This window comes from Lagopus leucura, unplaced genomic scaffold (genome assembly GCF_019238085.1).
Source record: "Lagopus leucura isolate 7727_CA_CO unplaced genomic scaffold, USGS_WTPT01 Super-Scaffold_100083, whole genome shotgun sequence".
NCBI lineage: Eukaryota > Metazoa > Chordata > Aves > Galliformes > Phasianidae > Lagopus > Lagopus leucura.
This window is the reverse complement of record NW_024962318.1, coordinates 229,135-243,575: the sequence shown is the minus strand read 5'-3', so window position 1 is coordinate 243,575 and position 14,441 is coordinate 229,135. Positions and strand designations below refer to the sequence as shown.

Below are 14,441 nucleotides of genomic sequence, written 5' to 3'. Positions count from 1 at the left end.
GACACCCGGGGGGGTAGGGGGAGTGTGTGGAACCCCGGAAAGTGGATGCGAGGCATGGCGAGGCGGTGGGAGAGGAGCCTCGAGCGATGCGGAGAGATGTGGAGCGATGGGGGAGTGAGCGCTCGGGGCGCCGATGGCGCGGGGCACTGGTGGAATGCAGGGCACGTGGAGGAAACTCGGGCGGGGTGGTGCAGAGGCGCAGAACCCCGAGAATGCCGGGCTGCTTGGGGGGGGAGCTGCGCGGCTCGGGGGCGGCGGCCGGGCCGGGGGGTGCGAACCTCGCCCTCCCCTCCCCCGCCGTGCGGCGTGGGGCGGCGGCGGCGGCGAAGGAGGAGGGGCTGCCCAGCACGGGCAGGGTTAAAGCGCCATGTAACCGGAGCGCGGGGCTGTCGGGGGGCCGGCCGGGGCGCGGGAGGCGGCGAGTGGCGGCGCGGCCCCGCTGGACGGCGCGTCCCGTCGCGGCGCAGGTGAGCGCGGGGCCGGGCACCGGGGGGAGAGCCGGGGATTCCGGAGCCCACGGGGCAAGAGCCGCGACGCATCCTCGTGGGCGGCTTTGTTGTTCGCGGCGGCGGGGGACAATGGGGCGGGCGGGGACGCGGTACCGGAGCGCGGCGCCGGGTCTTTGCGGGAGCGTCCCGGGCCCCCGTCGCTCCGTGCCCCGTTACCGGGGCTCGCGGCACGGGGCAGAGGGCGGTGGGGAGGGGCTGCGGGCAGCGGCCTCGCCGCCACTTGTTGCCGGCTCTCGGCCCCGGGAGAGCTGCGGGACTCGGCGACGGGCGCGCCCCGGGCTCCCTCCTCTCCCGGCCCCGCCGGCTCTTGTCGCAACTTCGCGAGTTACCGGCGCTGCGCTCCGCGGGGCTCGGCCGGGGCTGTCACGGAGAGAGCGGGCGCTGGGCTTCTCCCGCGATGCCGGGACGGCCGAGGCACGGCAGACCACGGCAAAGCCACGGTGACTCGCGTTCCCGACGGCGAAGAGACAAGTGATGCCTTCGGGGCTGGGAAGGTCCGGGGATGCTGCGGTCATCAACCCCGTGGGCACTGGGGCAGACGGGAGGGCTTCCGGGAGCCCGGGTGGCATTGGCCGTGCTCGACATGAACACCTTTGTTTTCCTCCCCGTGGGCTGGCGATGTGTCAGTCCATCTTCTTTCTCTCTTTCTGCAGGAGAGCGGCTCCCGGTGGTGCCTGAAGCGTGAAGTCATCCCTCGAGCTGCGCACGGAGAGCAGCGGGCGGCCGGAGTCGGGGTGCGCTCAGCCGCGGGGCAGCGGCGGGGGGTGCGGGGGAAACACGTCCACCTCCTCCTCTTCCTCCTGCCGCCGGGCCCGGGGAGATCCCGGGAAGAGAGACTGCAGGGGGTGTCCCTGCGGTGCGGCAGCGCTGTGCCGGGGGCTGCGGTGACACCCTCGGGGCGAGGGGTCAGGGGACACTGGGAATGCTGTAGCCTGAAGGGGAGGACGGCAGTGTTTGAAATCGCTGCCCCGCAGGAGGATTTCCATTCCCGTCTTTCCCCGAACCGCAAAGAAGGTCGGGTTGTCCCCGAGATGGGAAGGGCGGGTGGGAGACGGGGACAGCGAGGTGTCATTGTCATCACTCCGTTCCCTTTGTGCAGGGCAGCGGGGATGCAGTAGCCGCTACCGAGGGGACCCGGGGGCCACCGCCTGCCCTGCCCGCCGGCACCGGGCACAGCGATGAGCATGGTAACGAGCCTCGAGCGGCTGGAGCAGCGGCTGGCCGTGATGGTGGCTGCCCAGGAGACTTCCCAGGCCTGGTCTTCGCTGGGAGAGGAGGGGCCGGTTTGTGTTTTTTTTGTTTTGTTTTGTTTCTTTTCTTTCAAGCGAGCTTTTACGGAATGCAAAGGGGCAATGGAGCACGGGGCGGGGGGAGGGGGGCAGGGAGGGGGCACAAAAGGGCTGCGGCGGTTCGGCGGGGAGCGGGGCAGGGAGGGCAGAAAAGGAAACGGGGGGGAAAATGGAGGGAAATGCCGCAGCCCGGCGTGCGGGGAGGGAGAGCGGCAGCGGGGAAGGGGCCAGGCACAGGAAGCGGGCAGGGGAGGGGAGAGGCCGGCACGTTAATGAGCATATCTGCCCCAATGCGCTCCCTTTCTTACTAAACTGCCAACCCGGCGACTCTTTTCTTCGCAGGATTAGAGGGAAATGTTCGGTTTCGGGGAGCGTTAAAGGCCATTTGTGTTGCGTGATCACCCGGAGCCGGCTGCAGAGCCGGGGTTGGAGGGAGCCGGCCCCGACCATTGGGGGCTTTTAGTTCTTTTTGTTATTCAAACAGGGCTTGGGTGATGGCTGCCATCCCAGCCATCGCGCAGTGCTTCCCTCCAGCCTTTTGATATGCATGCCCCTGTCTGGAGGCAAAGTCCGCCCGTCTCCCCTGCAATCTCTCCACCTACTGGGGAAACCGACCTGATAAGGGCCCTTCTTCTGTTTTCTTAAGAAGGAAAACTGAAAGCGGCCCGGAGCTGCCCCGGCCCCGAGCTGGGGCCCTCCAGGTGTGCTCTGCCCGGAGCTCAGCCGGACACAAGCGGGCATTCCCGGCCGCGGGATCCCTAAGCAGTTAATGCCATGGCACGGGCTTCAAGCAGCTTGGCAAACCGTAAAGAAGCTGGTATTGCAAAACTAGGGCGGGATCTGGAGGCAGCGGGTTTATTGTCTCCATGGGGTATGGCTGCAGGGAACGTCCCGGTCACCGAGGCAGTGTCATGGGCTGCCGGAGCGCCAGCTTCATGGGGAGCCTCGAACATCAGAGCTGGAGTGCTGGAGTCGTTGGTTCTCCATAGGTCCTATGGGCTGTATCACCGTAGTGAATGTCTGCTTGCATTCAGCAGGGCGAGCGCTGCGGTGCTGCTTTTCTCCTCCCCCCTGCCAGAGAGAAGCATGCGAGGGGAGTGCTCTGTTTCTTATTATTTTTGTAAGGCCCTATCTGCACATGTTGGTGTGCTTCTGCGAGGGGAGGTGAGGACAAAGAGCTCTCCAAGCTTGCAGCAGGCGGAGCTGAATGGACCGGGGTGACCGTGCTGGAGGTGCACGGCTCTGTGTCCTGGTACAGAAACTGGCATGGGGAAGAGAAGGAATGGGGATGGCTGCCCAGGCAAAGCCAAGAGTTTAGCTAGCTTTGCAGCCTGTGTTTTGGTATAATGTTCCCTTTCCCGCTTGCGTATCAGAGGATGGTGATGAGATGTCCTTGAGTGATCCCAGGCTGTGCAGCTGGAGGAGTGCACGGAGCAAGCAGGCCCCTGGGGTTGTCCTCCCCACACCTCAGAGCCACGTGTCCCCATCCCTTGCTGCCTTTCTCTGTCACATTTCCTGGCACTGTCCCTGTCCATCGCCTGTACGGAGGAGAGCAGCGTGTCTGCGCTCAGTTTATGGCATTCTGAGTTAGACATGTTTGTGAGATGCTCTGGTTAGGGTTAAGATGCTCTGGTTTTACTGGCAGCATCACTGCTGCCGATGATTTGGGGCTGGGGAGAAAATCCCCAGCAGTTGCTGTTGTGGGGCTGTGTCTGCAAGTGTCCAGGGCAGCCGGGGGCACACGGTGAGTCTGGGCAGCTCCTGGGAGTTCTTCACTAGTCTGGGAGCAGATGTGCTGCAGCAGTGGGATTTCTGTGCACAGCTGTAGGGCTTTATGTGGTTCAGGCTCCCGCCAGTGCAGTTTCCCTCCTCGTCCCTTTGTTACAGAGCCGTGTCTCTGGTGGGGGGAGGATGTGTGCCTGGGGTCCCTGCCCGGAGTGGTGGGGGCCAGGCACCTGATTCCCCTCACATTTGGGTTTTACCGGGGTTTTAATGCAACCCTCTGCATCCAAAACATCAAACCCCGACTGGTCTTTGTTTGCCAGAGGTGCTGACAGATGATCTCAAAGCAGAAATCTCAATTGTTAGTGAAGCAGTCGGAGGCGATGCTGAGAGCGGGAGCGCTGGGGAAGGGGCGGCCGGGCTGGAGCCCGGGGCTGGGGGTGGGGGCTGCAATGCTTCCCTCCCCCCCAGGGCCTTGGAGGGGTGAAGCCGTTCGCTCCCCGACTCCTCGAGCTGATCTGCGCGCTCCTGAAATGACGGCGCTGGCGAAGGGGCAAGTCGCAGCACAGACCCATAGCCAGGCAATGAGGCAGCTTCGTTAGCACCGTCCTGGGTGCCTCTGGGAGAGACTGGGAGCTTCTGGGAGCTGGCGCTTCCGAAAACACGATCCAGGAAGGGCACCCGCGGGGAGGCAGAGGTGGCGGGCGCAGGCGAGGCGTGTCCCACTGCTCCTGGAGCCCTCCGCTTCCAGCGCTGCTGCTGTGAAATGGCTGCTGCAGGGCAGGGGGTGCTGCTGGGGAATGGGAGAGGTCTCCGTGGCGGGAATGTTTGGCAACGCCCAGCTCGGGCTCAGCGTCGCTTTGCTCTTTTGGGGTCAATCTGCCTTTGGCCTCGGAGCTCCTGGCGGTTTCGGCTTTGCGGGGGTCTCGTGAAAGTGTGGCTAGTGTGGCTACAGCTGCTGCGGGGAGCTGGGAGCTGCCTGACCCTGCGTGAGGAGCGGCAGAGCCGGCTGACGTGCAAATGGCTGCACATGCAGATGTTTGCACCGGCCCGCATGCCTCTCGGGGGGCTGAGCAGGGCAGGCACAGGACTTTGGCCCCACGGTGCTGCTGGCTGTGCCCTGTCTGCAATGATCATCCACTGCTGCAGCTGTGGGTTGTGCAGGGCAGGAGCTCAGTGCGTGGGGCTGGGGGCTGGGGGCAGGATTATCCCCACGTGCCGCATGCATGGAAGGCGTGGGAAGGGTCTGAGCCACGGCTGGGCACAGCACAGAGCCTGGGAGTGCTCCATGGACACGTGGGGCTGGGAATAGCTCTGGGAATAGCTCTGGGAATAGCCCTGGTGCTTCTCTAGGGGCAGATGTGTTGGGTTGCTGGAGCTGGTGAATCTGCAGGGCCACGTTCAGGGAGGTTTTGTCCAGGTGCCCATCAGCACCCAGTGTTACTGCAGATGCATCCCCAGCCAGAGCCTTCTGCCTGCCCTGGGTACTGTAGGAGAGCTGCTAAGGGAATAGGCTGTGCCTGGCCTGAATAGTTCACACAACCTGCTCTGCCTTTCCCAGCCAGAGAGGTCTCTGGCTGGCTAAGTTTACGATCCCCTATTGCTTCCACAGGCAGCCATGAAAAAGGAGAAGAGCCATGGCCGGGATGAGGCGGACTGCAGGGCAGAGCTGATCCTTTTCGACAGGGACTGCACCGATCCCACTAAGGACACAGCTGCCCTGCTGCTGGAGGCCAGTGGGAAGCCCAGCACCCCAGGTAAGTGGGACTGGGGGGTCCAAGCTGTGTGCTGCTGGGGTCAGGATGTGCCCCAGCTTTATAGTGCTCGAGTTGTGGTGCCCAGATTCTGGCTCTTGGTTGGCCAGATTGTGGGAGAGTTTCTGCTTTGGAAAGCGAATGAATAGCAAACTTGATCAGACTATCAAAAGTGTTGCTCTCACTGCGTTGTCTGAAAGATGAGTCTTCAATCTCTTCCCATCCCAACACACCACTCTCATGAGATCAGCTCATAGAGCTGAGTCTGCTCTGCTCCCTTGCACAGATGCTGGGAGCCTGGAGCTGGCACCCCTGAAGAACAAGAGGGTGAGCAAAGACCTGTCCAAGGAGGAGCTGTCCTGGCCTCTCACACTGATGGAACCGCAGGAGGTGAGTGCAGATTGGAGATCAGCCCGTGACTGTGAGGCTTTGAAAAGAAAGAGCCATAAATTCAGCCGGGGTGACAATTCTGCGTTCCCACAGTGCCACGTGCAGGGGCTGCTCACTCACAGAGCCCTGCTGTAAAAATCTCACTTCATTTCGAAAGCGCTGTGCCGGATGCCAGAAGCATGCCTGGTTTGGGCTGCTGCAAACCGCAGGGGAAAAGCTGCCCTCAGTGCCTCCAGGCTGTGGGGTTGAGCACACTGTGGGGTGTGCAAGTTCTGTTCGGGGTCTACCCTGTGCCCTCATCTCCGATGCTGTCTGTGTCCCTGTGAGCTGCTCACCTCTGCTCCATCCTACAGGTGCGGCCCCGAGGCAGTGCTGGCTGGGAGAGCAGCCTCCGGCAGAAGCCCCCCGTCCGCCTCATCTTCCAAGCAGGGCAGACCCCCCACGAGATGCAGATCAAGGAAACAAGCAGCGTGGAGGCTCTCAGGGAACTGCCAGCTCCGCTGCGGGTGAGAGCTGAGGGACCTGGAGCTGTCTGCATGGCTGGGGGTGGCCTGAGTGCCACATGCCCCGTGCCTCAGTTTCCCTCTGTGATGTGTGTGTGCTTTTGAGTTGGGTGCTTTGACTGCCTGGGGTGAAATGAAGGAAGGAAAGCAAGAGCTGGCCTTTTTGCTGTGTGTCATACGCACGCAGCAGTGCTCCCTTAGCTGCACCCAGCCCTGGACCCTCTGATCCCAACCGCAGAGGCTGGGGGTGGTGCTGTGCTGTAGGGACAAGGTGGTGGGGGCTGCTCCCTGTTCCCAGTGGGTTCTCACACCGCTCCCTCCCACACAGAGCTCCCGGAGGAGGACGGCCATGCCTGTGCTCACCACCATCGACCTGACGGAGGAAGACTCACGGGACTCATCGCAGAGCAGCAGCACGCTGTCGGGGAGCAGCTCCCAGGAGGGCCAGAACGGTTCCACTGAGCTGGTGGCTGAGGAGCCAGAGAGCCGGGATGCAGGGATTGCGCTGGAGTACCAGGTAGAGGGGAGGCTGTGCTCTTCCAGCACCCCCTTCTTGTGCTGGGTGGAGGGAAGGTGGTGGGTCTGTGCCCGCTGGGTGCTGGCAGCAGGGGCTGTGCCACAGCGCTGAGCCGTCACTACTGTGTGCAGCTCAGCACTGCCAGCAGCCCTGAGTGCAGCACGTGCCTGCTGGGAGCTGTGCCTGCTGGGATGGGCGGCTTCCTGCCTGCAGAATGTCCTTCTGTTGGGAGATGCTGAAAGGGGGAGTGAAAGCAGAGTGATTTGGTGCCTGATGGCGTCAGGGCAGGGCCTGAGACTTGCAGGAATTGGGCAATTGCTTTTGGCTGAATAATTAGGTGCCTAATTGCTGAACAAAACTTGAAGGAGTGCTCTACTCATGAGACAACAGCTCCTGTGGGAAGATCCTGGAGCCAGTGCAGTGCCGGGCTGCCTGCTGGAGGTTCTCAGCCACACCAACTAACTGTCCCAGCTCTGTATTTGCTCTCTTTGCTTTGCCTTGGTTCCTGCTGTGCCCTGGGGGCAGCAGAGGAGGGTGGGTGCCCTCTCACTGTGCTGCAGACAGATGAATGGGTTGTTGCCCCATGAGCAGGAGCTGCCTGGGGCATGGGACCCAGCCCCAGCTGCCTCAGAGCATTCAGGGGAGTCTGAGGACTGGCAGCATCCTTGCAGAACTCCACACGAGTGCTGTTGCAGCTCTGCATGGTGCCCAGCCGTTCCTCTGCACTGCAGCAGCCCAGGGCGTCCTTGTGTGGGTGCTGGGACAAAGCGTACATGCTTCTGGTTCATCTGTGTGTTATCCTTTGCTTTCAGGACGGGAAGGAATTTGGAATCGGGGAGCTCGTCTGGGGGAAGATCAAGGGTTTCTCCTGGTGGCCGGCGATCGTCGTTTCCTACAGAGCCACGTCCAAGCGCCAGGCGGTGTCGGGCATGCGATGGGTGCAGTGGTTTGGGGACGGGAAGTTCTCCGAGGTGAGCATGCTGCTTCTGGCTGGGGGTGGGCTGGAGCCCCTCCTGTGCCAATCCCTGTGATCTGTGCCCATTTCTACGGCTGCCTGTGCCTGGGGCTGGGTGTGTGTGTCCAGCTGCAGCCTCCCCGGAGCAGGGAGTGCAGCGCTTTGCAATCTGCAGCTCTGGGATGCTCTCCTGACTGATGCTGGCAGCCCGTCCCCTTCCCATCTTCCTTCCTGGTTTGTCCCAGCTGTCCCCCCTCACTCCGTGCCCTGCTGAGCACTGCCTTCCCACAGCCCCATGCTGGGTGCCATGCTGCAGAGGCTCAGTGCCAGCAGAGGGTGCACACAGCCTATCATAGCCACGTGTGCAATGATTCCTCTGTCCTCCCTTCCTGCTGCAGCGTGGCTTGCTCCATGCAAAGCTACTGCTATCTTCTCTGCCAGAGCTGTACCACGCTATATGGGGACAGGAGCAAGTCGTGTCACTGAGTTTTTGTCCCTCTGTCCCAGGTTTCTGCAGACAAGCTGGTAGGACTGATGGCCTTCAGACAGCATTTCAATACTGCCACGTTCAATAAGCTGGTCTCCTACCGCCGAGCCATATACCATGCCCTGGAGGTATAACTGCAGAGCAGAACTGGACTCTATAGGGAGCACAGGGTGGGGGGCAGCTGGGAGCTGGCGTGGCCATGGCACTCCCAGTGCTGGAATCTGGCAGCTGCTGCTGGGAATGGGAGGGGACTACCCCCCCCCCCATGCCTTGTCACTGTGCTCCACTGCCCTCCTCTTGCAGGTTGCCCGGAGCCGCTCAGGGAAGACTTTCACATCTGCCCCTGGGGAGTCCCTGGAGGAGCAGCTGAAGCCCATGATCGACTGGGCACTCACTGGCTTCAAACCACTGGGTGTGAAAGGGCTGCAGCCACCCAAAAGCTCAGGTGGGCTGGTGGTAGGAGCTGGGCATGGTGCTGGGGGCTCCAAAAAGCACACTGAAGCGTTCTCCAAAATGTTGCTGTTGGCAATGAAATGTGATCTGTGGTCACCTTGGGGCTGTGGATCTGGGGGCAGCAGTGGAAGGAAGCACAGACCCCATGGGGAGGGGAGCAAACAAGGTCAGGGTCCCACTCAGCTCCTCCCTCAGTTCATCTGCTGAGAGGAGGAAGAAGGAGCAAAAATGGTAGCTCTGCCCTGCAGTGGATGCCAGTAGGCAGAGATGATCTCTGCTGATTTGCAGGGTTGTGGCATCCCATATGAGCACTGCACCCTGGGGTGAGCCGGAGCCTTAAGGAAGGGTTCTGGGGTGGGACTGTGACAAAGCTCAGGGGCTGATGTCCCCATGTGTCCCCACTGGAGCTCCTGTCCCTTGCAGAAAACGGGGTCCTGAGGAACGGCACAGAGGAGGTGCTGTGCCTTGAGCATTGTCCTCCCACCAAGAGGCTGAAGAGCAACCCCTGCAACAGCAGCAAGGAGCAGCGCATGGAGGAGGACCAGACTCGAGGTACTGGGATGTGGTGTGGGCAGTGCATGGGTTCCTAAGCAAAAAAACCCTCTATGCTCTGGCTGGCCTTAAAGGCCAAACTGTGACTGCAGAACTGCAAGTCAGGCTCTGTTACCTGCTCAGTATGAAAGTTACTTTATGGAATGCTAAATCTTTTTCTTTTGTTTTTTTTTTTTAAAGAACAAATGGTTTCCGAAGTTACAAACAACAGCGGGAGTCTGGAAGGTAAGCATTTGCCTGTTCTATCCTGATACAAGGGCTGGGAGTGATGGAAGTGCTGGAGGGCGGCACCAGAGAGAACCCATTGGTCCTTTTTTAAATGCACTGTGCTAAACTGGGGACAGGGCTGCAAGGCTGGGACCTGCCCACAGCTGAGGCAATGTCCCCAACCCCACTTGGTCCCTTGGCCATGGGCTGTAAGGAGCCATGGGATGAGTGGAGCTCTCTCTGCCCTCAGACAGCTGCTTGTCATGCGGGAGGAGGAACCCAGCCACCTTTCACCCGCTGTTTGAGGGGGGCCTGTGCCACACCTGCAGGGTAAGAGCGGCCAGCAGGGCTGCAGCCATCGGGTTGGGAATGGGATGGGGATGATAGGGGAAACTGCCAGACCTGAACCTGCCATGCTCACCTCAGGGTCATCCCTTGGCATGGTCCCCTCTGAGTTCCCTGCATGCTGTGGGTGGTGCCCAGGGGGCACTGAGGATGCATATCTCTGAACTGGGGGCTGGAGGGGAGCTGAGTACAGATCCTGATGCTCTCTTCCCATCTGCCCTCTGCCAGGATAGATTCCTGGAGCTCTTCTACATGTATGACGAAGATGGCTACCAGTCCTACTGCACCGTGTGCTGCGAGGGCAAGGAGCTGCTCCTCTGCAGCAATGCCAGCTGCTGCAGGTGGGTCCCCCATGCCTTGGTAGTCCCTGCAGAGCTTGGTGCTGGGCTGGGGGCCAGGGGGGAGTAGGGCACTACACTGGGACAAAACAGAGCTGGCTGTACTTGGACAGGTCCTGGGGAGGGTGGTAGGAGATTTACCCAGGCCTAAGTCATCAATCTGTGTCAGCAGCCCTAAATCCTGAGATGCTGTCAGTCGGGGAGAGCATCCTTCAAAATGGGACAGGGCTGCAGGAGAAGCTGGGCTGACACCCAGGGGTGCTGTGTCTGGGCAGGTGCTTCTGTGTGGAATGCCTGGAGGTCCTGGTGGGACGAGGCTCGTCAGCCAAGGCGAAAGAGCAGGAGCCTTGGAACTGTTACATGTGCCAACCCCAGAGGAGCTACGGGGTGCTGCAGCGCCGGCAGGACTGGAGCTCACGTCTGCAGGACTTCTTCACCAGTGACAAGGGGCAGGAATATGTAAGGGATGAGGGCAGTGAGCCTGGTGCACAGGGTTAGGGGAGAGGGGTTAATGGTCCTGGCCCTGCCTCAATCTCATCTAGGCCATCCAGGTGTGCTGGGCTCATCCCCCCCCACGGATGCTCCCTGTGAAGGGAACTGGACTTGGGAAGCGTTGCAGCACTGCCCTGAGCTCCGCAGGGCTCTGCTGCAAGGGGAAACAGGGTCTCACGGCTGTCTTCCATTACAGGATGCACCCAAAATCTACCCAGCAGTGCCACCAGCCAAGAGGAGACCCATCAGAGTGCTCTCTCTGTTTGATGGCATAGCAACAGGTGAGGTGCTGGAAGAAGGTACTCTGATAGCCTCAAGCCTATCAGAAAGCTTGGGGAGAAGGGGATGGGGCAGGTGCATCCCCATCGATGGAAGCAGGGAGGAGAGCAGGGGGTGGGGATGGTGCCCACAGGCTGTGCTGGGTGCAGTGGCTGCACTGTGGGCACTGTGGTCCCATTGCAAAGCCCTCAGCCCCCCCATCCCCGGGCAGGGTACCTGGTGCTGAAGGACCTGGGCATCCAAGTGGAGAAGTACATCGCCTCCGAGATCTGCGAGGACCCCCTGGCAGTGGGCACCGTGCGGCACGAGGGCAACATCACTTATGTGCACGACGTCAGGAACATCACAAAGAGAAATGTGAGCTGCGCTGCTCTTGGCTCAGGAAGGGTTGGGTAGGTGCTGTGCCCCGATAACCAGCTCTGTCTGCCCGCTGCAGATCGAGGAGTGGGGTCCCTTTGACCTGGTGATCGGCGGCAGCCCCTGTAACGACCTCTCGCTCGCCAGCCCGCCCAGGAAGGCTCCGTACGGTGAGGCTGTTTGGCCCCACGGGGCTGGGAGCCCCCAGGCTGCCTGGGGCCGGCGACGCAGTTCTGCGGTGGCTCCGTCCGGGGATGCGTGCCAAGCGCTGTCTCCCCCAGGCCCACCAGAGCCCGTCCCCACGCCTCAGCCAAACCTGCGGGGCCGCGGGCGGTCCCCTCCTAACACCCCTGCTGGGTCCCCCCGCACGGAGGGCACCGGGCGGCTCTTCTTCGAATTCTACCATCTGCTCAACTACGCCCGTCCCAAGGCTGGAGAGGAGCGGCCCTTCTTCTGGATGTTTGAGAACGTGGTGGCCATGAGGGTCAACGACAAGAGGGACATTTCTCGGTTCCTGGAGGTAGGCATCGCTGCGGCTTTGGGAAGGGCGCAGGAATGGGGCACCCACATTTACCCATGGAGGGCTGCTCCCAGCAAAAAAAAAGCCCTGACCCCTCTGCTAACTTGCTTTCCTTCTCTCGGGCTGCAGTGCAACCCTGTTATGATCGATGCTATCAAGATATCGGCTGCGCACAGAGCACGCTACTTCTGGGGCAACCTCCCAGGGATGAACAGGTAACGTTCAGCCATGGTTTCACTTTGTTTGTGGTACTTTTAAGGTTCTGTGCCGCTTGACACTGCAGTGTTGCTGTCCCCAGAGCTGCAGCCACTGTAGGGAAGTGCCGCTGCTGTGCACAGTGCTTGGATGTGTGCGGAGCTGAGCCCAGCTCGAGGCTCTATTCACGACTTATAGCAACCCCAAATTTGCTGCAAAGTGCAACACGATGAGTAGAGCAGACTGCAATTGCTAGCAGTCCTGCACTCCACATGCGCAAGGCTGAGTTTTTGCTTACTAAGGCCTCAGCCAGCAAACAGGCTTATTTTTTTTTTCACTTGTTTATATTTAAATTGCCAATATTTATTGGAATTGAAACTAATTAAAGCTGAGCCAGAGGCATGCAGGGATTTGAAAGTTAAACAGCAATTACTGAGCCATTGTCAGGCCGTGCCCTTGGAGATGTGGCAGTTGAACTCCCATCCAAGCAGTGGGAGCACCGGTGTTAGCCAGAGGATCCTGGGGCAGTGCTGGGAGTAGGTCTCATGGTGCAGGGTCCGTGGGCTCAAGGCTCCTCCGAAGGTGTTACTGGGAAAAATGGGCAGTGGTGACATGGGCTGACATTGAACAAATTGTGCAAGGTGCTCTGAGATGGGTGGGCAATAAGCACAAGCCAAGATTACTCTCTTATTTTTGACCTTAGTACGGGAGCCTGGAGAAATGACTCCCTGCCTTCCCTTGGTTGTAGTGCCTGTCTGTGGCGCCACCAGGATCTGGTGGCTGTGGGGTGTGATGGCACTGAGGTCTGGTGGCACGTGGGGACTGTGAGGGGTGGCTGTGAAGCCGGGAGGCTGGATAGGAGCCATATGGGCACGGGGCAGCTGCTGAGCATCACCCATCCCTCTGCCCTCCAGGATCTTTGGCTTCCCCCTGCACTGCACCGACGTCTCCAACATCAGCCGTGGGGCTCGCCAGAAGCTGCTCGGAAGGTCCTGGAGCATCCCTGTCATCCAGCACCTCTTCTCCCCTCTCAAGGATTACTTTGCCTGCGAGTAGCCCATGCTGCATCCCTCGTCTCTCCGTCACAACGCAGCTCTGCTGCCCGAGGAGGGCTCAGCCCTGTGCTCACCATTCCCAGCACTGTGCCCCCCGCTGCCGCAGGGCTCGGGAAGCGCCTTCAACCAAAGAACCTGGCCAGGTGCCTTCCTGATGGGACTACAGACAGCACTGCCTGGGAAATGATGGACAAAACGAGCTTTAATCACCCAGCACAAAGCTGCGTGCATCACTGATGAGGCGAGAAGTCTCTTCCAGAGCATTGAATGTTCCACTTGAGCCCAGAGCTGGAAAGCAGTGAGTGGTGGAGGCAGCTGCTGGCGTGCTGCAAATGTGGATACAGAGCTGCTCACCTCCTAAACAAGCATAAACCTCTCTTGAAATGACTGCCAAAAATCCTCAAGCTGCAGCAGCAGGTGTGAGGGCCCCGGGTCAGGTTATGTACACTGAACATGCAGAACACACAAACCAAATCTTTTTTTATTTTTTATTTTTTAAGACCTTTTGTAAAACTTTACATTTTGTTGTTTAATGTCTATTGCTGCTTTAAGGCATTACATAAGAATGTGGAGACTCCTAGACCTGAATGTAGCTGAAACTGAACTGTGAGATGATAGAATTACTTTTCTAGTTAGGGAGATACTGTTTTATGCGTTCAGCTGTAGTTTACAGATATTCACTACGTCCTTTTCCAAGCATTTCCCTTTTTTTTTCCTGACGTTTCAAAATCCTGCTGAGTGGGTTGAATGGTTTCATTGGGGCTGGAAAATCGGGCTGCAGTGACCGGAGGGGAAAATGTTCTGAGAATGAGTGCATGGGGTGGGCAGGGCAGGCAGTGTTACCACCCCCTGCTGTCACCCAGCAGCAGCCAAGGTCCATCCATGGGTGCCACCGGGGTGCCCATCCCTCTGCCACCCCATCCCATGAATTTTGTTTCTTAAAGCCATGCGGGCTCCTCTCCGTCGCATCCTCCATTTCATGTGCCAGATCTCTCATCCCCTCCCGTCTGATCAAAAGGAAAATAGAGAAAAAAAGGACTTGGGGAAAGCAAACAAAGATAAAAGGGGAACGAGAACGGTCCTGGCATTAAGCTGACTTGATGAGAATCGCAGTAGACAAGTCTTCCTTGGAATGCTGCCTTTTATGGTGTACTCATAAACACGTTGCAAGGAGGTAGATCTCAGAAATGCCTTTTTTAATGCTTTGTAAAGGTTTCTAACTCTCCCTGGTGCTATTTTTTTAGTTAAAGGATTTTTGATGTCCAAAGTTTTGTGGGTTTTTATACAATCTTTTAAAATAAGAGGAAAAGAAAAAAAAAACAAAAACGTATTGTTTTGTTGAATGTGTTTCATATGGTGTTTTGGTTTGTTTTTTTTGTACTGGGAACTCAAAACGGTGCGTTGGCCGAGCAGTTTACCGATTTTCATATGGGGAAAGGAAAGGGATCGATGATTTCGCGCTTGCCACGCAGCACCGCGGAATTAAAAGACTGAAAGCTGTGTTTCTGCGCCAGCCGGCGGC

The 14,441-nt window shown here is 59.2% G+C and overlaps 1 protein-coding gene across 1 annotated transcript; it reads left to right on the top strand.

Moving 5' to 3' along the window:
• Positions 1-1,687: 1,687 nt before the first annotated feature.
• DNMT3B (DNA methyltransferase 3 beta) lies at positions 1,688-14,188 on the top strand. The gene is made up of 18 exons (XM_042887431.1): positions 1,688-1,792; positions 5,133-5,277; positions 5,561-5,664; positions 6,018-6,170; positions 6,496-6,684; positions 7,497-7,655; positions 8,147-8,254; positions 8,430-8,571; positions 9,003-9,131; positions 9,312-9,356; positions 9,589-9,668; positions 9,912-10,024; positions 10,297-10,480; positions 10,710-10,794; positions 11,004-11,149; positions 11,229-11,669; positions 11,799-11,884; positions 12,779-14,188. The coding sequence occupies exons 1-18, from the start codon at positions 1,688-1,690 to the stop codon at positions 12,918-12,920; spliced, it is 2,556 nt and encodes an 851-aa protein (XP_042743365.1). The 3' UTR covers positions 12,921-14,188.
• The last annotated feature ends 253 nt before the right edge of the window (positions 14,189-14,441 follow it).